This window comes from Erpetoichthys calabaricus, chromosome 6, assembly GCF_900747795.2.
Source record: "Erpetoichthys calabaricus chromosome 6, fErpCal1.3, whole genome shotgun sequence".
Classification (NCBI taxonomy): domain Eukaryota; kingdom Metazoa; phylum Chordata; class Cladistia; order Polypteriformes; family Polypteridae; genus Erpetoichthys; species Erpetoichthys calabaricus.
Window position 1 is genome coordinate 1,938,970 of NC_041399.2, and position 26,099 is coordinate 1,965,068.

The 26,099-nt window shown below is 39.7% G+C and overlaps 1 protein-coding gene across 11 annotated transcripts in view; it reads right to left on the reverse strand.

Moving 5' to 3' along the window:
• Nucleotides 1-26,099, reverse strand: part of mllt10 (MLLT10 histone lysine methyltransferase DOT1L cofactor) — a 193,445-nt gene that overhangs the window by 36,216 nt on the left and 131,130 nt on the right. For 8 of the 11 annotated variants that reach the window (XM_051929241.1, XM_051929242.1, XM_051929243.1 and 5 more), the window contains 3 exons: nt 15,959-16,012; nt 13,911-14,000; nt 6,363-6,645 (listed from right to left, as the gene is read on the reverse strand). In XM_051929241.1, the coding sequence (XP_051785201.1) occupies nt 6,363-6,645; nt 13,911-14,000; nt 15,959-16,012 (427 nt within the window). The remainder of the gene's footprint in view (nt 1-6,362; nt 6,646-13,910; nt 14,001-15,958; nt 16,013-26,099) is intronic. The other 3 variants (XM_028803345.2, XM_028803346.2, XM_051929244.1) reach the window with 2 other exon arrangements.

Below are 26,099 nucleotides of genomic sequence, written 5' to 3' on the forward strand. Positions count from 1 at the left end.
TTAAAAGCACTATACACGTAGACCTAAAGTTTAACAGTGTATAAAAAGGGAAGCTGTAAGAGTTAAGACAGACCTATTTTGGACAAAACTTAAATATGGCTTATAGTGTCCACATAGTCAAGGACTTTCATGCTTAACTCTGAGAAAATGTCGCCTCAATGGGATGGACTGTAAAGATCGTGGCTGAATGTTCACCCCCCAGAACTGTGTCCCCTCTGTGCCCTGAAGGGAATTCCTTTACACTGTAGGAATATAGCAATAACTGCACCACTCAGAACAATGTTTTTTGATGCAACAGCACTAAAGAGAATAAAAGGCCAACTGACTCTCCACAATGAACTGTTTGTGCTTCTAGGCTAATTGTTTCACGTGCAGGTCATCTAAAAACGTACAGCTGAACTGGAATAAGGCTACACTGGATTTTCAGCCACTGAGCATTCTGTCAAGACCTTGGCACATTAAGAATATGGCAGAATGGTTCAAAATGCATAATATTCTGGTTGAACACCAGCCATGGCTTCCATGGCCTCGTTTGTGTTGGTTATGGATGATGCTTTTAAACAGTGCCTCTTGTACTAATGAAAAGGAGCAAAACCCCATTGCAATGTTGGGTGTGGACAGAAGTGTAGCAGTGACATACTGTGATAAACTGCAATGCTTTTATTAATGGACAAAGGAAGTGAGAAAGAAAAGAGAAACATACTGGAGATAACTGAATTAGGTAGGCAAAGCTCCGTAATTTCACAAGTGGAGAAGTGAGACTTGCCAACCAAAGAATAGGTAATGCACCTTGACCAGCTAATTCTGCTCACATGCATTGACATTGTGGACTCGGGGACTCATCATGTGCAAGTTTCAGTTTCAGTTTACACTCTTTTTAAATACACTTCCATGTGAAAGTTTGGACATGCTGGCCAAATTATGTTGGGGGAAAAAAAGTGCTATACAACTTTGGCAGCAAAGAGACTAAAACAGCGGCAGTTTCATAAAAATGGTAACGTACAGAAATGAGGATTAGAAATGAGTACATTAGAGGCTCAGCTCAGGTTGGACGGTTGGGAGACAAAGTCAGAGAGGTGAGATTGTGTTGGTTTGGACATGTACAGAGGAGAGGTGCCGAGTATATTGGGAGAAGGATGCTAATGATAGAGCTGCCAGGGAAGAGGAAAAGAGGAAGGCCTAAGGGAAGGTTTATGGATGTGGTGAGAGAGGACATGCAGGTGATGGGTGTGACAGAGCAAGATGCAGAGGACAGAAAGATATGGAAGATGATGATCCGCTGTGGGATCCCCTAACGGGAGCAGCTGAAAGAAAAAGAACAGGTAATGTACAGATACATTTTATTTAGTGAACTGAAAACATGTTTAATAAAAAAAGATTAAATATGGCATTTGCAAAAGTTGTGGCAACCAAATAAGTCAGGACTTAGTGACACGCCCTTTGGGGGGAAAAAAAAAATATCAGACTGCAAACGCTTTTTGTAACCAGTTATGGACCTTTGAATTAGATTTTTTTTTTTTTTTAAATGCATTTCCTCATTCTTGCTTGCAACTCGCTACAAGCTGTGAGAAATTCATTGGCAGTCTAGCGTGCACAGAGCCCTTAGGATCCACCCAGAAATGTTCAAGATTGGCCATTCCAAAACCTTCGCCTTGTGGATCACTGTCTTTTTCTAGAAGCTATCTTCTTTACATCTTTAGCTCTCTGACTGACTAACGGACATTTTCCTTAAGGATTTGCCAATATTCAGTGGATGCCATTCTCCTCTGTACTTGCACAATATTTCCTCTGCCACTAGCAGCTACACAACTCTAAAGCAGAACAGATCACACCATACTTAACAACTGTTTTATTTTCTTTTATGCCATATGTATTATGGATAAAAAAATGTTGCATATTATATATATATATATATATATATATATATATATATATATATATATATAATATGCAACAAGTGCTGGGCGGTATGGCCAAAATTCTACATCACGGAATTTTTCAAAATTATACCGGTTTCACGGTATTAAGACGGTATTTTTTTCCCCATGATGAGTGGATGTTAAGCACATTTTCCACAGCAATTACTGCAGTAAGACTGGCTAAGAATAACCTATTCCACTGTCATGAGAATTGTACAAAAAGACATTTTAATGTGCACACAAGTATTAATACAGGTTTGCATGGCCCCATAAAGTGATAGTTTTCAAGGGGGTACAACTAATGAGGAAAAGGAATCACACTGCATGACAGTTGCAGTCAAAATATAGAACCTTTTTATTGAACAAATTTTGCAAACAACTTAAACTATAATTTTGACAACATATTTTCAACCATCGAAAGAGGCATTTAGACAGAAAAATATCCAGAGGTGCTTGTCAAAAGCTGTACTGTACTGAACATGTCTTAGAAAAGGAATAAATAGTCAATGTTTTGTAAACCAACTACACTTTCTGTTAATGTTAACAATCTCTGTCCACTTACATGTTAAAGTGACTTTTTAAACAACTTTACCATCATTAAACTGCATTATATTCAAACTAACAAATAAAAACAATAAAATAAATATTAGTGCAACTTCCAGTAATAATATTATTCAGTAATAATATACAGTATTCACCAAATAAAAATAAAATAAAACAAGTGCAACTTGGTGATGACATCTTTACCAACTGAACCATCATTAATGTAAATTGCATTAATATGGACCATGCTTCAAGCTAGGCCAGCAGGAATGCACGGTGGACTGACTGGCTGGCTGTCTGTCTTTGTGAGACAGGTGCGTTGGGGTGTCAGTTGCAGTCAGATGCAATATGGTTTGTACCTCGTGTCATCGTAAGGGTCTGTCCTCCCAGGTGAACATTGCCATGGTTGCATCAGCTACAGGAATGTGTTCAGCACCATGATCAGCTGATCCCAGTACCTCACTTTCGTTTTCGATCTCCATCTCCCTTGCATCAAAATCTAAGTCTGACAAGTCAGAGTCTGATAAGGTGATAATACGTAAGAAGTCATCCACGGATTATTGTGCTTTGTGCATTCACTTTGGTATCTCTCTACATGCCATTTTAGAAGCTGTTTGCTCTTCTCTACTCATACACGTGCAGAGAATCGAGGTCAAATCAACAAAGCTAACTTTCCTTCTAGCAAAAGCATATCGAAAAGCACTGTAGTAACAAGACCCACTGATCTCTATCGATCGCTAGCTTGACTGAGGCATCTCATAACTTTGGAGTTTCTGGCAACATATCGTACTGCATCGTTCAGCCCACAGAAATGTTCGCTTGCCCATGGCAACTTGAAAATTTATATTTTACTCAATTTTATATAAATATTCATCTTGCTTTTGTCATCATAACTTTGAAGAATCTAAGTTGAACCATCATAAGTAGGGAACTACCTGTGCGGACTAATAATAGAGATTACTGACTAATAATAGAGATAACAGAAAACTGATTATACACACATTCATTAGACATTTCTTATTACTATGGTATGTTTTTACTTCCATTACTTATAATAGTTTATTATTTTAACAACTATTACATACATACTTTAGCTCGACAGCATTTGCAGTTTGGTCCACATCTGACCTTTCAAATCCAAAGTATCTCCAGACAACAGACAGGACTCCTTTTTTTGGCAAAAGTTCTTCTGTGTCATCATGTTCAACTTTATCGTCTGCTACAGCTTCAGTTTTGGAATGTTCTCTGTCCATTTTCACCACTCAATACCTCCACTAACACATGTACTCCGTTGCATGCATGTTTAGCAGTGTAGCAGTGAAAAAGGTCCCCCCTTAAACCCTTTCTTGCTCCGCCACATTCCGAATGTTGTTTAGGCTATTTAAACCAGTGTTGCGGTATAAGAAAAATCCATATCATAAAAATAAAACGTTTTTTGGTATGAACCAGTATCCCTCCCAGCACTAATATATGTTTTATATATGTTATTAGTTAAAGTATGTACTGTAGGGAAATTTTACCTATTTTAGTATTTTTATGGTCACTGAACAATAAGCCTACAGAATTTATCTTTGTTAATAAAAAAAAGAACATTTAATTCCAGTGGTCTATAGTTTAATTATAAAAACACTGAAGTTAACAATTTAATATAAGACAGAACACTTCTATGTATCTGGTTATGCAGGAGCTTAGTGTAAAAAGTCTTTTAACACTAGAATCCCCGAAGCTTATGATTTTTTTGTCTTCCATGACCTTCTTAAATTTTCCTGACATGCACCAAGAAGCTTGTAGCTCCTTATCACTGTGCTAATAGCCCGCTTTTGTTTTCCCAATGTTTGGTTTAGCAGACGCAGCCTGCAACACCCCCCACCCTCCATTCATTCAGATGAAGGTATCGTCCTGCTGCAATCCTCACAGTTCAAATCTGTGCTGAAGTGTTTGTAAGGAATTAAAATGAAATGTAATGTAATGAAATATTGTGATTTGTAATATATACGTTTAGTGTGTGTTCCGGGTCTACAACGATCTTTGTAAATAGAGGATGACAGAGGAAATGTGAGGCAAGAAATGCTGAATACAGCTAAAACAGAAAATGTTTATGTTATAGTAATGACAACATAATTTTGATGTGAAGTGTAGGATGTGTGAAGCCCAAAAATCCAAGAAACACTTTCACAAAGGGTGTAACAAAAAAAGTATTCTTTTATTTAAGCATAAAACCAAAGAAAAATAAATTACTCAATTGACATGTTGCAGATGCCCAACTATCATTCAGCACAAAATAAGATGTTCGCATACGTGTGTTTTCGCATTTCATTTTCAATCAGTTGTCACAGTGTTAACGCTGCTCCGTCAAGGGGCTGCGCAGATGATAAGCTACATATTAGCAATGGTAAGGTAATAGGTTCAAGTACCGCATCTTCTATGTATTTAGTGCTTTGAGTAGTGAGCTGCTGCTATTATCATCATTATATAACAAAAAGACACATTTGATGTGAGTCTGTTACATCCTTTGTAAATTTACGTTACTTGTAAAAGATGTTAGTTTTCCTCGCATACCGACATTCATATTAACGTCATTTGAATGATTTTTTTTTTTTTTGAGTTCTATTCTTGGATTCTTGAATAAACCTGAATTTTAAAGATTTTTTTATTCAGTTTTATTCTTTGATTGAGTAAAGAAAAATTGTTCAGATAACATGTTGATGTGAAAGTCCATGTGCGAGGAAAAGTAACATCCACCATAGACACTGCAGTATCTGTTTGCTCAACAAGACACCAAAAAGAAATGACTGAGCTGCGTTCGTGTGTCTGCTTTTACCTCTTCTGCGCTAAATTTTACAAGGACCTTAAATTTACACTGGCTGTTACAGACACAAATGAAATGTATGATTTTAACATACAACAGTAACAATAATAGCAGCTCACTACTCAAAATGGTAAATGCGAGGAGGACCCTGAAACAAACCCATAACATCTCTTGATTATGAGGCAGCAGTCCTTTCCACTGCACCAGCCAAGCGGACGTGTTTACTTTGTATCGACTGATAGTTGGGTTTCAGATTTTACTCATTAACAGCGGCATGTAAATTGAATAATGTCTTTTTTCATTATGTCAAATATTATAACAACATGAAAAAAAAAAAAAAAACATTGTTGTAGACATTGAGCACACATGAAATGTATGTATTTCAAATAACACTATATTATTTACCCTATACAATTCAACACACCTTACTCCCAGATAAACAGCTGCTTCTGTGTGGGGGATGAGTAAGCAGGCTGCCTGCGGTCTGTAGTGACTGATACATTTGCAAAACAAAGGCGATGATGATGAGGTGTAAGGGAATTTACGGTGGCCTGGCATTATGAATATTTTCGTGGAATTTTTTTTTTTTTTGTTCTTTATTTCTCCTTATACAATTTCTTGTATTAGGAATTTGTTAGTTTTCGCATACCCTTTGGGGTCAGAGCGCAGGGTCAGCCATTGTACAGCGCCCCTGGAGCAATTACTGGTTAAGGGTCTTGCTCAAGGGCCCAGCAGAGTAGGATCTCTTTTTTGGCAGTGACAGGGATTCGAACTGGCAACCTTCGGGGTACCAGCACAGAGCCTTAGCCTCACAGCCACCACTCCGCCCTTAAATTCAGGGACAAAGGGAAAAAATCTGAATCGGCTGATCAAGTAAAAATGAAATCAGTGATCAGTATTGGCTTTTAAAAAAAGCCTGATGGAAACATCCCTACAGCCCTTCATAAAGTGCAAATGCTTTGAAAATAAGATGCAAAAAGGAAAATTATACTTTTAAAATGGTCAACACTAACCAAACTTGTCCATTTTTTTTTAAATGACACATCTGTGGAGCACTTGGTGAGATAAACGCTGTGAACCTTTCAGCTTACCTTGCTTTAAAGGGCTGGTGGAGGTAGTGACTACAGCCGCTGATGTAACTGTGGCCGAAGTCTTTCCAGCACCAGGCTTCCTTCCTCTTTGAGCTACACTGTGACCAGTGGCCTTCTTTCCTTTGCCCTCTGCCCCTTTCACCTCTGCACTGCTATCTTTTCCACTGGCTGGATGTGCAGACACTTCCTGGAAGTTTGCATTTGTAAATCGTGCAGCGGTCTCCTCCAGGCGCTTTAGGGAGACCGGCAAGGGGCTTCCTCCAGTGCTGGTGCTTGTGTAAGTCTGGTGTCAATCACAATTAGTGTGGAATCCAGGAACAGCAAGGCACACATATTCCACAGATTTACAGGGGGGAAAAAAGAAAAGAGTGAAGTTAGAAAAGCAGTCAGAATTGGGACTGGTTAGACACAACATTAACACCAGACCTCATCTCGGCTCAGCAGGACATCTACATTTACAACATACATTACAGCTTTGTCGGTGTTAAGTAGACAGACAGAACAGTCTCCTCATATTTGTCTAATTTTCTATGTTCTAAAAATTCTCTACATAGCCTCCATCTTAAGGCAGCATGCAAACGGCCTGCAGTCTTTGGATTTAGAGGGCCAGCTACAAACATACATCATGCCACAGTGGAGAATAAAATTTGCTCCTTTGTCTCACTGACTTGGATTAATTTTCTCATTTATGCTTCATCAGTCAGAAAGATGCAAACTATCAGGTAAGGATGCTTTTGTTTTGAATTTGAACATAAAGGAACACTAAAGGAACTCTTTGTTTCATGATTCCACCATTGTTTTGGATAACAAAAGAGTTTACCCATCAACACCACCTGAAGGATATATTACAGAAGAGTGAAAAGAACTATTTATAATAATAGTTTATAATAATAACTTAGCACTTTATTCACAGTAAACCTGATAAAAGGCCTACACATGATTGTAAGTGTGGTATTTTCATTTGGAATTTGGTCCATAGAGGTGGGAATTCCAGTAAAGCAGATCACCATTTGACTAGATTATGAAATAAATAAATGGATAAAATAAAATCAGAAAAAACAGCCTGAGACATAGCTAAAATTTTAGGTTTGTCAAAATGAATTGTTTTGTACATTATTTCACAGTGAGCTCAGGAATAAACAACAAGCTGGTTAAGTTTGCAGATTATACCAAGCTAGATGGATGGATAACCGCAAATCCATTACATGTTATGGAATGACTTGAACAGCATACAGGATTGGGAAGACTTGTGTCAGATGAAATTTAACATTCAGTAAGTAAATGTGAAGTACTGCATGCAAGAAGTAAAACCATTAGATCGGATTACACCATTGGAGATCTTAATATTAAAAATACTTCTAATTAGAAGGGATTCTGAGTCATAGTGGACTGGACATTAACATCATCAATGTAAGTGGTCGGAAGCCATTAAAAAGGCTAACAGAATGTTAGGTTATATAGCACCTGGATGAGTGGAGTACAAAGTCTTGGTCTCTGGGCAATTAAAAAAAGAAAAAAGAAAAAAAAAAGACATAGCACGAGAAAAGGTCCAGAGAAGACCGACTAGGCTGATTCCAGGTCTGCAATGGATGAGCTACCAGAAGAGCTTATGGAAAATTAAGGAAAATAAGAGGTGACCCTGATTGAAGTGCTCAAAACTAAATTAAATTAAAACAGTGGATATGGGAACACAGCTGGAAACTTTAAAGGGTAAATGGTGCTCAAATGTTAGGATGTTTTTCTTCACACAGAGAGTAGTGTGGTGTACATGGGGATATTCAAAACATAACGATGTTTTTGGAGGATTTCAATGGAATTGTTTGGCAAGCTTTGTTGGGCTGGATGGCCTATTCTCATCAATTTTTTTTTATGTTCAAAAATCCCCTTTTAAACTCTTGGTCAGATCAATAACCCTCTCCAGTACGTACTGTAGGTGTAGCCGCGTCCAATGGGACAATAAAAACAAGACTGCAAAAGCATAACTTGAGGATTAATCACAAATGCAAACCACTGGTAAGCCTAGAAAACAGAAATGCCAGGTTACAGTTGGCTAAGTAGTAAATTTAAAAACCAGGACAGTTTTAGAGCAAGTAAGATGAAGATTTACCCATACTAGAGTGATGGAAAAAAAGGTGTGGAGAAAGAGAGGGAGAGCTCATGGTCCTAAGAATGGCACGTATCGTGGCTGATGGAAAAATCTAATCGATTGTTTTGTACATCTCTGACACTTCCCTTTAGTATTATATATACACTGCGATCAGGTGGATATATAGTCAAGACTACTCAGATTGTACTGTTACAGGTGTTATATTTAAATCTGTTACACTTTGATTATCTATAATGTTGTTTGTACTGTGTGGTTGATTACATTTGTAGTTACAGTGTCACTATAAGGGGTGTAGGGAAGGCATTTGAACACAGCTTACTTAGACAAAGTTTCCTGAAGACGAGTGCCAGCAATGCCATGCTTTGAGGGCAGATTCAACACAAATCACTTTAGTGCATTAAGTCTTCACACTCGTGCTGACTTCACCTGTGTGTCTATGATGTAGGTGAAGGTATGTGCTGCTGTGACACCTTGACTTCGGCATCTTGAAAGGAGTCGGCATGTCTGCCCTTATTTCCACCCACACCTCAGCCTTGTATGATCACAGAATGGTCTGTAAACTGCTTTTCCTGAATTCACTTCAAGTGACTGGTAGCTTTGACATTTTGCCAATAAGACGACCAATGAGTATGTTCTCTTGTCACTTGTCTTACAGAATGTTCTCAAGCACTTCAAAAACAAAGGTGACTGGCCAAGTTCCTAAACACCAGTATCAAAAAAACAAACATGCCCATATACTGTAAGTTTGAAAGGTGGAAAGCAAAAGTTCTCTTTGGACTTGGAGCGTAAGCACTGAAATACAGTACTGTGAAAAAGTCTCAGGCCCTCATGTTCACTGCTCTTCTCCTGTGTTAGTGTGTCAGTAGAAAAGAGAAAATTTCAGATTTCCCAATTTATTTTTTTTAATAATTAAATGTTAGAGACTCAAGTATTAAGGGTCATTTTCTTGTCAAAAATTTATGGAGGGGTTGCTGTCAAAAAGCTATTCTTCTAAAGAGGACACAGAACACAGGAGGCTCACAAAAATGCAAAGATTGGGGTGCAATGACTCTATATGGTCCAAATTTGAAAGGCAAAGGCATTTTGTCAGTGGAAGAATGAGAGAGAATGAAATGGAGGATCAGTAGCTCACAATGAAGCACAGAGAGACTGGGGCTGAATTTCAGCAAACAGAATCAGTGATCTGGTCAGGATGACTGGAATCCTTAATGCTAAGACGTTCAAGCAAATTCCCTTCCCACAATCCCATCTGGGAGGTGTCTGGTCAGTCACATTATCATCAGTAGTTCTGACCAGGTCTACTAATGAAAATCCACTCTCCGGTATAAGATGTGTAGGACATTCACAGTGCTCATCTTGTAAATTTTAATGAGAAAGCAATCTTTACTTTAAGTTGGCTGATTTTAAAGCTGATTTTCCACCAAATCTTCAGGGGCTGCCCTGTTCCTGTAATGCTCAAGTATTAAATATCATGTTATGACCTCCTGAGAAGCAACATTACATTTTCAAAAAACCAGGTTGAACTATAAATCCATGTCAGCACAAAAAAGCCAAAAGGGGGAAACTAACGTATTCATTCAAAAAATCGAGTCACTTTGAACCCTGCTGTTAATAATGTACATTATTTGGCACCTTATGTTTGGTATTATTACTGTCAGGAAAGCTGTGAGTTCAAGACCATTTATCTGTTACAACTTGGACATGAAGAACAAATGTTTGAGGATGATTTAAAAAAAAAATGGGCCAAGGAAAACTTCATCAAAATGACCAGTGTGGAACTACCAAAGCAAAATTTAAATGTTTGTCATTACACTTTTGAGATATTTGAAAAGCAGGAATTGTAGGCTGTTCCCGAGGTACTTTAAAAGAACGCCCGACTGCTGTATTGCTACAGACGGGGGCTGCAATCGATTAAGGTGCACATGGTGCGAGCACTCAACCACTTTTAAGTTTAGGTTCTAATCCACAAACACATCTTGTTCCATTGAATTATGTAATTTCTTTACCTTGCCTGCTCAAAACGGTGCTCTGCCCTATGCAGATTCATGCCTTGCCTTTAACATGGTTGACTTCAACCCACACAGCCACAAACTTTAAGCATAAAAAAAAAAAAAAAAGAGGAATGGACGGAATGACATTTAAGGAACTGCTTAAACTGCACAAAAGAACTGAACAGCTGGCCCACACATCTTTTAAAAAGAAACAATGGCAGTTATTTAAAAATTCTCTGCTTGGCATTTGCATTGGTCACAGCACAAGAACAGCTTATCATCATTCAGATGTTTTTCGATGGGGGAAATACCACAGTTATTACTACTCCATTAGTATTACAAGTGACCACACTGAACACCACGAATTGCACATAATTATTTAGTCTGGACTACCAATATGTCATCTGTTCTCATCCTTCTAGATCTCTAATTTGCATTTCGACACAGTAACCATCAGATCCATCCTTAAGTGGTTCAAATCCAGCCTCTTTAGCAGATTCTACCATGAGCCCTGGTGAGCAGAGAGGTCAACAATGTAGCAGGCAGCCATTGGGTTGCCCCACAAATTGGTGCTGGGCCCCCTCTCCTATTTCCTCTGTACACCACCTCACTAGGCCTAATCATCCAGTTCCAAGGGTTAAATATATGCTCTACGCTGATTATAAGCAGATTTACCGGTCGTTCCTTCCAGAAGGCCATACGGTATCAGCTAGAATCTCTACATGTCTCATGGATATTGCAACCTGAATGAAAAAGCACCATCTCCTGCCCAACCAAGCCCAGCTCATCTGTCTATTCAGCACCACATCTCTGTTCGACTAAGTTCATTATCACTAACACCTGCCAGGTCTGTATGCAACCTTGGAATAGCAATCGATGAGCAGCTGTCTTTCACTGACCCGGTTGCAACTTCACAATATCAAACAACAGGCAACTATTCTGAGGAAGGAAGCTGCACAATGATATCACTTGAGCAGACTGGCACTTGAATTTGCACATGTATCAATGTACCTTTTATCACAACTTTGTAAAAAAGGAGCTTCGCTCTCACAGGATTCATTAATCAATGTATGACTGTACTTTAACAATTAGGGCTGGCACTGTTTGTGTTTACACTATAGATAGATAGATAGATAGATAGATAGATAGATAGATAGATAGATAGATAGATAGATAGATAGATAGATAGATAGATAGATAGATAGATAGATAGATAGATAGATAGATAGATAGATAGATAGATAGATAGATAGATAGATAGATCTTTATTTTCATTGTCACTTTTACAAAGGAACAACGAAATTGAAGGTGCAATCGACTCAGTGTGAGGAATAAGAGTTAAAAAGACAAGAAGAGAGAAAATAATAACAAACCGAATAGTAATAAATATACAAATTGCACTTGTTGACTTAAGGTCTATATTGCACATTGGTAGAATAATATGGAGCAGTTTTATTCTGAGTTCAGGGCCACGATTGCTTTCGGATAAAAGCTGTTTTTAAGGCGGTGAGTCCTAGTTTTCATAGCTCTATATCTCTTGCCCGATGGCAAAAGCTGGAAGAGGCAATGACCAGGATGTGATGAATCCTGTGAAATGTCAATTGCTTTTTTGCGGCATCGGGACGTGTAGATTTTTTCTAGAGTGGGGAGGGTACAACCAATTGTTCTCTCCACTGTCCTGACATATCAGGGGTGTCAAGCTCAATATTATTGAAAGTGAAAAAAACAACACTTTTTATACCCAGCGTGGACCAAACATACCATCGAACAATTATTGCCATATTTGTTTTTACAAACAAGACACAGGTTTTGCACTTGCTTGTCCTAATTGTATTTTCTACCTCACATCTCACTTGACACAGTCTTCTTTCTTTAATCATCTTTTTTTTACTTACATATTGTAGTGGGTTAGGAAAAACACCAGTGGGTAAAGCATCAAAATCAGCACAGTGTGGAAAAAAATGATGACAGCGCATAAAGTCAAGTGACAGCGGCAGTCAGAAAGGGTGGCCAGACTGAATATCTGGGCGGCTTTCAAAAGTGAGTGGAATGGTCCAGCTACCACACTTTTTTTTTCCCCATTACTTATCCCATGTAGTTTATAGTAAATTATTAATCTAATATTTTCTTGCAGAATGAAAATGATAAAGTTTCTGATATATTAGGCATCTATGTAAAGAAATGCTAGACAAAAAGCAAAATAATAGCAAAAATAACCATGAAAAAAATCTCATGTTACTCATGTTGCATAATCCACATGTCAAGTCACCCAGCTGTAGGCTGACAATGTCCAGAACATGTTTATTTATACTAAAACACGCTTAAATAAATCACATCTGCAAAATGCTCTCATGAATGAAACAACAAGTTGCTCAAATGTGAATGATTATTTGAATTGAGGACCCACCTCTCTGCTCATTCATTGGCTAGGAGCCTGGACCAGTCACAGCTTATTCATTGGCTAACTTTGTGCTTCGCTGATAAATTAAGTGGATAGGACTGGCGAGTGTTGTTGGGCTGAATGGCCTGTTCTTGTCTAGACTGTTCTAATATCAACACTGAGCAGTGTACTGAGAGACAGCTGTAGTCTAAAACTGAATGCCAGTTGGGTGGAGTGCATTTGAAAGTTTGGTTTCATTAAGTCCATGATTTTCAAATTTTTTTACTGTGTGCATACTCTTAAAAGTTCAGTTAGGAGCCTTAGGGTTCAAAAACACACAATACAAATGTAATATACTTGCACATACACAGTCAGTGGTAACTTTATTAAGTACACTGCCATACTGGCCCTCTAAATAGGCCACTTCTCCGTACAATCAATAATGTGGCTGCAACTTAATCTCTATGCAGCAGGCAGACATGGTCAAGAGGTTGAGTTACTGTTCAGCCAAACATTATAATGAACAATACATGTGATGTAAGTGATGGGAGGATTACTGGTGCCAGAATGCAGTCTTTAGAGATAACAGAAAATGGACTGATAAACAAAAAAATCCAGTTAGTGGCAGTTCTGAGTGCAGAAAACCCTGGTTAATCAGAAGAGGTCAGATACAAATGGCAAGAATTGTTCCAGCTAATGGAGAGGTCGCAAACCCTTAGACAGCACTCCTTTACAACAGCAGTGTGCAGAAGACACTCCCTGAATACAAAAGGAGGCCACACTGGGTTCCACTCCTTTTAGCTAAGGACATAAACATAAGGTTACAGTGGGCATGTGATCTTCAAAACTGGACAGATAAAGAATCGAAGTGTTATCTAGTCTGAAATCTCAATTTCTGCTGGGCCACGCAGATATTATGGTCAGAATTATGCATAAACAGCATAAATCTGTGGATTCATACTGTCTTGTGTTAACAGCCAGCGACAGACCATTAATAGCTATCAGATGGCAGGAGCGCACAGCTCAGGGCAGTGAGACTAAGCCGTGTTACTGTAGAAAAACCAACATACCTTCTCTGTTGTTACAGTCAAAGAAGGGACAAGAACAGGCTCCACTGTTCGTCTGTGCTTCGGTTTATGTTTGTCTCTTTCCTTGTGTTTCTGGAAGAATTGAAAAGAGAAATGTGTGAAAAAAGTGAATGAAAGAGAAAATAGAAGAAATTCCCCATTTCATCTTAATGCAGAATATAAATAAAATAGTCCCATCTTCAGCGAGAGTACCAGCAGTGCAAATAGGCCATCAGGTTACTGACCTAGCAGGTAGAATGTTCAAGTTTGGTATTTTTCAAGTCAAAGGTTCTCTCTTCACCATCATGGTATATAGTGATTTGAAAGAAAAGGCCTTTTTTGTCATCTCTGAACCCACAAACCCTTAAGCCAAATTGCAAACTGCAAGAACAGATTTTTTTTAGTTTTTTGAAAAAGAAAAAAAAAAAAAAAAGCATGATTGTGCAAAAATAACTGATTGGAAAAATACAGAACATACCCTTAAAGTAATAAAAAAAATAAAAAAACTCCCAACAGAACTTTCTTTCAAACAACAAGCAGCACCACTGAAGGCCTCTTTTGGAGTGCTGTTTCCAATTTAACCAGCTCTACCCGTGAACTATGGGACTTCTGCTGTTCTGACATACTAAATGGGCTACATTCTTGAAGACACGGTAAGGAGCAATGCCTCTTATGAACTGAAACAGTGGAACATGGAGTCTAGGACCCCACTGTGGACAGTGCAATCAAGAGAGAAGGCAAAAAGCACTCTTTTACACAAACAATCACTCAAATCAGAAACAGACCAGACAGATGTGTAGACCAGTCAATAAACACTGGGCGGGAAAATGGGACAACTGTACTGCCACCTAACACACGGGGCCCACATGCTCAATGGTCATTTTATTTAGGCAGCTTCTTTTGCTCGTCTTGCAGCTTTCCTAATGGGCTCTTTTTTTATGTTTCTGCCATTTTTCACATTTCCTAAAAATGAACTGACACTAAAGCCTCAAATTAGGAAAAAAAGTAAAATGTGTGTTAGGCAATCTAACTTTATCAAATCTTGCCATAATTATCTTCTCTCAGCCCCTTCTTGACAGCAGGTATAGTATTCATTTTAAACATCTGATGATTAAGTCCAAGGATGCTTATTTGTGACATAATTTAATGCAAGGCGGCACAGTGGGTAGTGCTGCTGCCTCGCAGTTGGGAGACCTGGGGACCTGGGTTCGCTTCCCGGGTCCTCCCTGCGTGGAGTTTGCATGTTCTCCCCGTGTCTGCGTGGGTTTCCTCCGGGTGCTCCGGTTTCCTCCCACAGTCCAAAGACATGCAGGTTAGGTGGATTGGCGATTCTAAATTGGCCCTAGTGTGTGCTTGTGTGTGTGGGTGTGTTTATGTGTGTCCTGCGGTGGGTTGGCACCCTGCCCGGGATTGGTTCCTGCCTTGTGCCCTGTGTTGGCTGGGATTGGCTCCTGCAGACCCCCGTGACCCTGTATTTGGATTCAGCGGGTTGGAAAATGGATGGATGGATGGAATTTAATGCAATCCAACATGATGTCTATATTTCACTGCATATGCATATGGTTCAGTTTTGGCAGAGGGATTAGGCAAGGTGTTAAAAAATATCAAATTATCGATTGTACATAATTTTCATGCCAGTTTAAAATGCAATAGAAAGACATTTTAATTCATGACCATAGATTGCGTGTTGTAACTAAATATAAAGCAAATGTATTGCACAGCACCTACTGGCTACTCACAATGTACTGCACTTCAATTCAAGACCACAATTATGTAATCAAATGACCACTCAGCATCAAAAGACAGTAAAAGACATCAACAACTCAGGTGAGAGTTATTCCAATCACAAGTGTTTTCAGAATGGGGAGATGATAAGGCAGGGGATCCATTGCCTCACTGAACAGATGGAAGCTGGTGATGTAAATGATTGCATTGTCTTCTTCCATTTCGACTAATTGCTCAAAAGGGGTAATGTAGTTGAAAAAGCAACAGGAGAAGGAGAAGATGTTACTACTGTAACATCTCTGAAAGCATTCAAGTGCTAATGATACCTGTAGATGTGGATAACAGTACAGGCTATTGCTAAAACTTCTTGATGTACTGTTCTGGAATATCAGAAGAAAAAAATGAAGAAATATAAGGTAAGCATAATACATTATTTAAACAAAACAAGAGTAAACTTTTTCAGCGAGATCTAAAACATGCTTCTCACCATCTTTGTGAACACTCCACAATGACTAAACTTATACTTGCCACCAGGATACAAAAATGTTCAGAAGTTTGAATGCCCATTAGTCCAACTGTTAACACAGCCCTTGCCCTCACCTCTCGACACTGATTGGTCACTTAATTAAATTCTGCTTTGGTGCAATTCACGTGTGGTCTTAAACCAAAATGCAATACATTTGCTTTATTTTTAGTTATGACACCCAATCTACGGCCATAAATTCAAATGTAATACGCTTTTGTACTGTGGTTTAAACCGATACGAAAATTGTGTGCCACAGTGAAAAGCCATCCATGATATGATTGAAATGGCAGGCAGAACGGTGTAGTGGTTAAGGCTTTGGACTTCAAACTCTGCGGTTGTGGGTTCAAATCCCACTACTGACACTGTAACCATGACCAAGTCACTTGACCTGCCTGTGCTCCACATGGACAACCAATAGAAATGTAACCAATTGTATCATAAATGTAAGTCGCCTTGGATAAAGTAAGTAAATGTAATAGCATAATCTTAATTGAGACGGGATTAAAAAAATGTGCCAGAACTCAAATGTTTGGGAGCCTATTATCACCGTATATCAGGGCACTTCCAGACTGAGCTCTTTTGAGATTACCAGATTCCTTCTTTAATGCACTACTCACAATGCCACCAGTCCCATTGGTACCATATTACTTTTGCTGTTACCTGCTATTCAGCAGCCTGCCACAGTTGTTCACCCTTAGAAAATACATGAAAACCAAGGAGTAAAACCTTTCCATTTAATTCTTGTTTTTTGATTACTGATTTTCACCTCTTTATGTAAATTGTTAGTACAACAATAACAAACAATTAGCAAACCTATCTTTAAACATTCTGCTGTTCCTTATGTTTTTGTGGTGGAACTCACAGGAGCTGGGGGACACCCTGACACCACTGCTGCCTTTATATTGAAGTTAGAGAGGGGGTCCCAACAGTAGATCTCAGGTAGTTGTAGGAGTTTTTGAGATGACTCCTTTATCCAATAAGTAAATGTGTTTGATTTTCAACTGGTTTCTGATCTTTTCTGCGTTTGGATTTGTTTTGTTTGTGTTTTGGGACTTGTTTGTTCTCAAATGCAGCTATACATAAAACCTTTTTCAGACTTATTTTTACTTTGCCGCTTTTTGCTCTTTATTATCATCTTTATATAAATACATTCTTTATTACTAAAAAAATGTTCTGTATGAATTTGTGTTAACTGCCCAGGGGGTTTATTGTTCCTCTCTCTAAAAAGGCATTCCTTTACATTTTGGAACTTTTACAGTATGTTGAACTGTTAAAGTCAGCTTCCCATTTATGGGCCTATACAGGCTGCAGCCTGCCTGCAATAGTTGTGAGTGGCTGCCCGGGGTGAAGCCTTTCTTGTGCAGGTTGGTGTATGTCATAGCCTGTTATGTGGATCGTTCAGGAGGTCTCGCACCCCTTTCACCAAGATTTTGACACCCATAAGTCCACTTAAATTCATTACATGGCTTCTTCCAAGTCTGATGACACACATGAAGAAGCATCAAGTGTTACAACAGTCATTGTTAGAGACAAGGCTCATCTAAATTAAATGTAATGCATGAGCCAAGTAACTTCAAACCGATAAAATGAGTTAATTTGTAGCAGAAGATCTACAGAGAGATGCCACCTGTGAGATATCTTGTTAATCGTCTTCAGGGATGAAGCACCCGACTTAAGCATATTTGTGAGTAACACGTGTACAGAGAATAGTGGGCATCCGAAAGAAAAAAAAAAAAACAGTACATTGTCATAGAACATAATACTTCATTTTCAGTTTTTTTTCCCTCATTAGTCATATTTTGGAAAACATTTATTTTTCACAAACAATTTACATATGTAGAACTACAACCATCTGAAAATCTCTCAGAGATTAGCTTCTCACCATTACAAATGCCAACAGACATTCGACTGCAACAAAGTATGCACTAACAAACATGTTTGACCCAGATGATGAGTTATTGCACAGCTGGTATTCACAAACAATTTTCTGTTCCATGCGTCAACTCTGAGGTAACTCGACTGTTTTAGACAAAATAAAAAGTCTTATTGTGAATTTTGTTCCATAACAAAGTGCATGTAATGAACAGATTAAAATAAACTGATTTAACAGTTGTGTCAGGAACGAATATACCCATGTACATTGTGGCAGTCAACGTGTTAAAGGTGCCACTCTGACGATTGGCCTCTGAAATGATGTCATCAAAATATTAAATGTACAAAAGGAACCCAGATACTTCACAGTTCAGTAACTTGTCATCTGTACCCCTGAAAAGCACTGAAGAAAATGACACCGAGTGACAGCAAGACTGAGGACAAAGACATGCGTTTTGGCAAAATCTACCTGCGGTACTCTGTCACAAGGTGAACCTACAAGAAAAAAAGTTTGAAATCACCAGACAGGCAACCGACAGTCTGCTGGGTATGCAAAACAGCTGACTTGTGGCTTTGACCTTTGTTACTAATGTAGCACTGGATGACTGCTTATACCTGTGGGTGGCCCTGGGTGCAACACAGCTGCAGGTGAACCAACTCATGACTCTGCAGTGGTAGTGCTTCTGCTTTGCAGTAAGGAGACTGTGGAAGGTTGTGGGTTCGCTTCCTGGTTCCTCCCTGTGTGGATAGCGCTTTGAGTACTGACAAAAGCGCTATATAAATGTAATGAATTATTATTATTATTACTTCATCTACTGACTTCAGTGCCAACCTTATTAAACCCAATAATCTCTGCCATGTGGAGATGTCACAAGTAATTAAGTTTTTAGTTACAAAAACTTCCTGGTTTAAATTGAGCAACTGACAAAAAAGCAAAGATTGGGGCCCTAGCATCAGATAGTCGGAGGTCTGACAGGATTTCACTTTAAAAGACAATGCAGTCGTCTTTTGACACTGGATCGCTAAACAGCTATACAGCATCATCCAAAACAATGACATCAAGGCTCTACCAAAACTCACCCAATGTCTAATGTTGAGCCATGGCCAACAGCAGGCTGTAGAGAGCTACATAACATATGGCTTTGTCTACCTATTATATAGACTATGGATAACTGTTGACTCCAGGCAGTTCCCAATTGCCATTGTTTAATTGTCTTAGGTTTAAATGATACTAGCCGATGCCCGCTGTAGCATACGGCGGTATAAGAACAGGAACGGAAAATGGTGAGAAAGGAATTCAGAAATCAAGAAGAAATAAATACTTCTTGAAAGACACAGTTGTGAATAGATGTTGCCATGTATTGATAGTACTCCTGACTTCTTGTGATAACTCGACTTGCATGGGAAAGAACAACAAGAAGAATGTCTCTAAATCTGTCCCAATGTGATGCAACGAAATCTACTGCCCTATGTCATAGTGAGAGTGCATTGCCTTTGTCAACCATTTGTATCAAGAAATAACCCACTGATAGGAACAGGGAGTTGCCGGATCCAGGAATTGAGATGACGTTGTACAAAAACCCGTCGACAGAGAAGATACTGTTGTTCATTTTATAACAAAGGCTTAAGAAACAACCGTCGCAGCAGAACGAAAATACGAAGGAGCGAAACCAATAGCAAGGAGCGAAACCAATGCCAATGGTCAACAGAGTACCCTTCTTTAGCAGGCTACGGAAAAGACTCCCAGGCGCACACATGGCTGAAGTGAAAGGTTACGCAGTCAGGCTAGATATAGGGTCGTGACATGACACCAAGAGAGAGGAGCGGGGAACGCAGTAGTCTGAAGGAGGAATAGGAATCGAGAAAAGCAGCGTGGGGGTGTATGGTAGGCCTCAGGCAGCGTGGAGAAGGGTTTGGAAGAGCAGGAACAGGAATCGAGAAATGCCGTGTCGGCTGCGTGAGGGCGGGACCGCTTTTGAACAGGAAGCGGGATGAACCAGAAGAGATGAAAAACTTACAAACTATGTCAGAAGTCTTCACATGTGCCTGTAAACGCATTCTAGCCTAACAAAGATAAAGAAGCAGTCTCCTGCTGGCTTTCAGATATTTTACTTTTCTTCTCATTCTGCATTTTGACCCATCTACTTGTTATTTTCTACTACAAGGTACCGCATGGTTGTTTAATAATACCAAAGAACTTTATAAACATTCACAGCAGAACTTCAAAAATAAAGCTGGTAGCACGTTATGCCACTTCTTGTTGGACGAGATGTCAAACTTACAACAGCAGATGTTAACAAATGACACAACACTATGATGACTTTCCAGCACAGTTTCAGAATTCCTAATAATTTTGATTTTGTTTTCGATTCTCAACAAAATTTTGCAGACCTTTCTGAAAACATGTTTTCACTTTGTTATGTATTATGAGTGTACATTTATACAGTGAGGAACAGAAGTATTTGAACACCCTGTGATTCTGCAAGTTCTCCCACTTAGAAATCATGGAGGGGTCTGAAATTCCCATTGTAGGTGTCATTCCCACTGTGAGAGACAGAATGTAAAAAAAAATTCAGGAAATCCCATTGTATGATTTGTACAAAATGTATTTGTATTGCACTGCTGCACGTAAGTATTTGAACACCTGGCAATCAGCAAGAATTCTGGCTCTCAAAGACCTGTTACTCTGCCTTTAAGAAGTCCACCTCTACTCCACTTAGTAATCTTAATTAGTAGCACCTGTCTGAGCTCTTTAAAGACACCTGTCCACCCCACAGTCAGTCAGACTCCAACTACTACCATGGGCAAGACCACAGAGCTTGCAAAAGACACCAGAGACAAAATTGTGGACCTCCACAAGGCTGGAAAGGGCAACGGGGCAATTGCCAAGCAGCTTGGTAAAAATAGATCAACTGTTGGAGCAATTGTCAGAAAATGGAAAAGGCTAAAGACGACCGTCAGTCTCCCTCGGACTGGGGCTCCATGCAAGATCTCACCTCGTGGGGTATCACAGATGATAAGAAAGGTGAGGAATCAGCCCAGAACTACACGGGAGGAGCTGGTCAATGACATGAAGAGAGCTGGGACCACAGTTTCAAAGGTCACTGTCGGTACAACACTATGCCGTCATGGTTTCAAATCACGCATTGCACGGAAGGTTCCCCTGCTCATGTCATCACATGTCCAGGCCCGTCTGAAGTTTGCCAATGACCATCTGGATGACCCAGAGGAGGCATGGGAGAAAGTCATGTGGTCAGAAGAGACCAAAATAGAACTTTTTGGTCTAAACTTTACTCGCCGTGTTTGGAGGAAAAAGAAGGAGGAGTTGCATCCCAAGAACACCATCCCTACTGTGAAGCATGGGGGTGAAAATATCATGCTTTGGGGGTGCTTTTCTGCGAAGGGGACAGGACGACTGCACTGTATTAAGGAGAGGATGAATGGGGCCATGTATTGTGAGATTTTGAGCAACAACCTCCTTCCCTCAGCCAGAGCACTGAAGACGGGGTCGTGGCTGGGTCTTCCAACATGACAATGACCCAAAGCACACAGCCAGGATAACCAAGGAGTGGCTCCGTAAGAAGCATATCAAGGTTCTGGAGTGGCCTAGCCAGTCTCCAAACCTAAATCCAATCGAACATCTTTGGAGGGAGCTGAAACTCCGTGTTGCTCAGCGCCAGCCCCGGAACCTGACAGATCTAGAGGAGATCTGTGTGGAGGAGTGGGCCAAAATCCCTGTTGCAGTGTGTGCAAACCTGGTCAAGAGCTACGGGAAACGTTTGACCTCTGTAATTGCAAACAAAGGCTTCTGTACCAAATATTAACACTGATTTTCTCAGGTGTTCAAATACTTATGTGCAGCAGTGCAATACAAATAAATTCTGTACAAATCATACAATGTGATTTCCTGAATTTTTTTTTTTTTTTTACATTCGGTCTCTCACAGTGGGAATGCACCTACAATGGGAATTTCAGACCCCTCCATGAGAACTTGCAAAATCGCAGGGTGTTCAAATACTTATGTTCCTCACTGTAGGCAAAAAATGGCAAATTGAGTAAAATTCAATCCATACAATAAAGTGTGCAGAAAGTGAAAGGGTCTGAATTGTTTCAGAGTCCACTGTATGTTGATCAGTTGAGAGCTTCTTTGCGTTACTGGGTGATTAAACAAATCTGTTTCTTTATGCATATGTATGATCTAATTAGTACCTTGTGCCTGCTACTGTCATTTTGTATATTTGTCTTACCCAAGATCAGAATATATGATAACTTTCCCAAACACAGTGGCAGGGGCTTAAAGCGCAATGCCCAAGCCGCTATATCACAAAGGACACATGAATCTCTTCCCCCACCGGATGGCCCTTATCCTGCTCTTATCAGCATGCAGCCCACAGAAATTCTCTCTCTTCCTGCACCACAGACAAGATAAAGCAGACTCCACTGTTAGGCACCAGGTGGCCTTCTAAAAGCAATGGACCTGGCAGAGTGGACTACTGTCTCCCTGCTCCACCCTACCCCACCCAGTCTCACCCCCTTCATTCCTTTGACAAAATACAGATAAAGAAGTCACTGCCTAATCTCAGACTTTTGTGGCCAATTAACAGTGCTCTAATTATTAACACAGTTATCACACTGGAAGCTAATTATTCATCACATTTCAATAACATCTGCCATGCATTTCATTACTGATCGATTACATGCAGTAAGAGTCCAAAATTGTGTCTGGCACCTCCCTGGACACCCACAGCACACAGAGCTTGCCATACTCTCTAGAGATTAGCTTCTGCCAGCTTATTAGATGAGGCCACTTTTACTTCTGCTTATCATACAAATTAAGAAGTCGTCATCCATCCATTATCCAACCCACTATATCATAACTACAGGGTCATGGGGGTCTGCTAGAGCCAATCCCAGCCAACACAGGGCTAAAGGCAGGAAATAAACCCTGGGCAGGGCGCCAGCCCACCGCAGGGTGTGTGCACACACACACACACACACACACACACACCAAGCACACACTAGGGCCAATTTAGAACCGCCAATGCACCTAACCTACACGTCTTTGGACTGTGGGAGGAAACCCACGCAGACACGGGGAGAACATGCAAACTCCACGCAGGGAGGACCCACGAAGCGAACCCGGGTCTCCTAATTGCGAGGAAGCAGTGCTACCACTGCGCCACCGTGCTGCCCAAGAAGTAGTCATTTGGTAGAAAAAATTACAAGGTACTTCATTACAAAAGTGTTGTGGGATTCTGGACAAACCAATTCAGAGTCGACATGGGTCCCCTGATGTAACCAAAGTGAAAGAAGAATTCAATGGTGTCCTCCTTTGTCAAGTTGTTTGTCTTCATATATACTGCTATGACCGTGTCTGTCAATTGGCTGATTGCAAGGATCAACATGATCTCCCAGAAAGTCCTGTTCATGACGTACAACGGCAACAGATTAAAACTTCATGAAGTTAAACCACTCTGGTCTCCATATCTGTCAGCAGTATGCAGCACACATGGTACAAAGACAAACATCCACCTATACAGAGAATACAAAACAAAGCAGCAGATACACCAAGAAAAAGCTCACCAGCACAGGATATTTAATCAAAACACAAAAAATGGCAACTACTAAAGAATGAAAGGCACCAGAGAACAATTTCTGACCCTTGAAAAAATCAATGATATCCAGAAATTAAATGTATAATATTTAATGTAACTCATCCAAGGCACTGCTTCAATGTTAGTCTTCATAATTTTGTTCAGCTGGAGTTTTTTTTTTTTTTTTTAAATAGAAGGCACGATTACCTCTACACAGTATTCGGAAAATACTTTAATAAAACTGCACCCACACCAAACCCTGACGGGTCAACATCCACTTCAAAGAGAATGCTCAATAGTGAGATGTTCTGAAATGCCGGTTGTGCTTCTGAGGTAAATACAAATCGTTTTGAGATTTTCTTTGCAAGGAACGTAATTGATGCAATTCTTAATAAAGGCTGTTCAATATCTAGGGACAGATTCAAATGTTATTAATATAAACTACAACAAAAATACCCAAAATATATTTAAAGCATGGAGATGGAGAGCGGTGACTTGTTGCATGCTGATGAGCAGATGCAAGTAAAGAACTTCACTGGACTCTGTACAAAGGACAATAAGGACCCTATAAACCTATAAGGGTATATGATCTGCTGTGGCAACCACTAACAGGAGCAGCCGAAAGAAGAAGATACACCTATAAGGGTATAGCGATGTTAGAGAGTCAAGGAATAGATACACTGATAACGGCATATAAAAGTCTGCAACTCACTTGATCATATACAGTTAGGTCCATAAATATTTGGACAGACAACTTTTTTCTAATTTTAGGTCTGTACATTACCACAATGAATTTGAAAGGAAACAACTCAGATGCAGTTGAAGTGCAGACTTTCAGCTTTAATTCAGTGGGGTGAACAAAACAATTGCATAAAAATGTGAGGCAACTAAAGCATTTTTTGAACAAAATCCCTTCATTTCAGGGGCTCAAAAGTAATTGGACAAATTAAAGAACTGGAAATCAAATGTTCATTTCTAATACTTGGTTGAAAACCCTTTGCTGGCAATGACAGCCTGAAGTCTTGAACGCCTGGACATCACCAGATGTTGGGTTTCCTCCTTTTTAATGCTCTGCCAGGCCTTTACTGCAGTGGCTTTCAGTTGCTGTTTGTTTGTGGGCCTTTCTGTGAGAAGTTTAGTCTTCAACAAGTGAAATGTCTGCTCAATTGGGTTAAGATCAGGTGACTGACTTGGCCATTCAAGAATTTTCTGCTTCTTTGCTTTAATAAACAGCTGAGTTGCTTTGGCTGTATGTTTTGGGTCATTGTCCATCTGTATCATGAATCAATTTGACTGCTGTATTTAGCTGGATTTGAGCAGACAGTATGTCTCTGACCACCTCAGAATTCATTTGGCTGCTTCTGTCCTGTGTCACATCATCAATAAACACTAGTGTCCCAGTACCACTGGCAGCCATGCACGCCCAAGCCATCACACTGCCTCCATCCACCGTGTTTTACAGATGATGTGCTATGCTTTGGATAATGAGCTGTTCCACGCCTTCTCCATCCTTTTTTCTTGCCATCATTCTGGTAGAGGTTGATCTTGGTTTCATCTGTCCAAAGAATGTTTTTCCAGAACTGTGCTGGCTTTTTTAGATGTTCTTTAGCAAAGTCCAATCTAGCCTTTCTATTCTTGAGGCTTATGAGTGGCTTGCACCTTGCAGTACACCCTCTGTAATTACTTTCATGCAGTCTTCTCTTTATGGTAGACTTGGATATCGATACGTGTACCCTCTAGAGAGTGTTGTTCAATTGGTTGGCTGTTGTGAAGGGGTTTCTCTTCACCATGGAAATGATTCTGCGGTCATCCACCACTGTTGTCTTCCGTGGACGTCCAGGTCTTTTTGTGTTGCTGAGTTCACCAGTGCTTGCTTTCTTTCTCAGGATGTACCAAACTGTAGATTTTGCCACTCGTAATATTGTAGCAATTTCTCGGATGGGTTTTTTCCGTTTTCGCAGACTTAAGGATGGCTTCTTTCACCTGCATGGAGAGCTCCTTTGACCGCATGTTGTCTGTTCACAGCAAAATCTTCCACATGCAAGAACCACACCTCTAATCAACTCCAGGCCTTTTATCTGCTTAATTGATAAGGACATAACGACGGACTTGCCCACACCTGCCCATGAAATAGCCAAAGAGTCAATTGTCCAATTACTTTTGAGCCCCTGAAATGAAGGGATTGTGTTAAAAAATGCTTTAGTTGCCTCACATTGTTATGCAATCATTTTGTTCACCCCGTGAAATTAAAGCAGAAAGTCTGCACTTCAACTGCATCGGAGTTGTTTCATTTAAAATTCATTGTGGTAATGTACAGAACCAAAATTAGAAAAAAGTTGTCTCTGTCCAAATATTTATGGACCTAACTGTATTTTGTTTTATAAGATGTGCTATTGAAAAGAAATGTCTATACACTGGCACATTCAACAAAACAGGGAACTTGATTCCAACAAAATGAAGCACCACCACTGACAC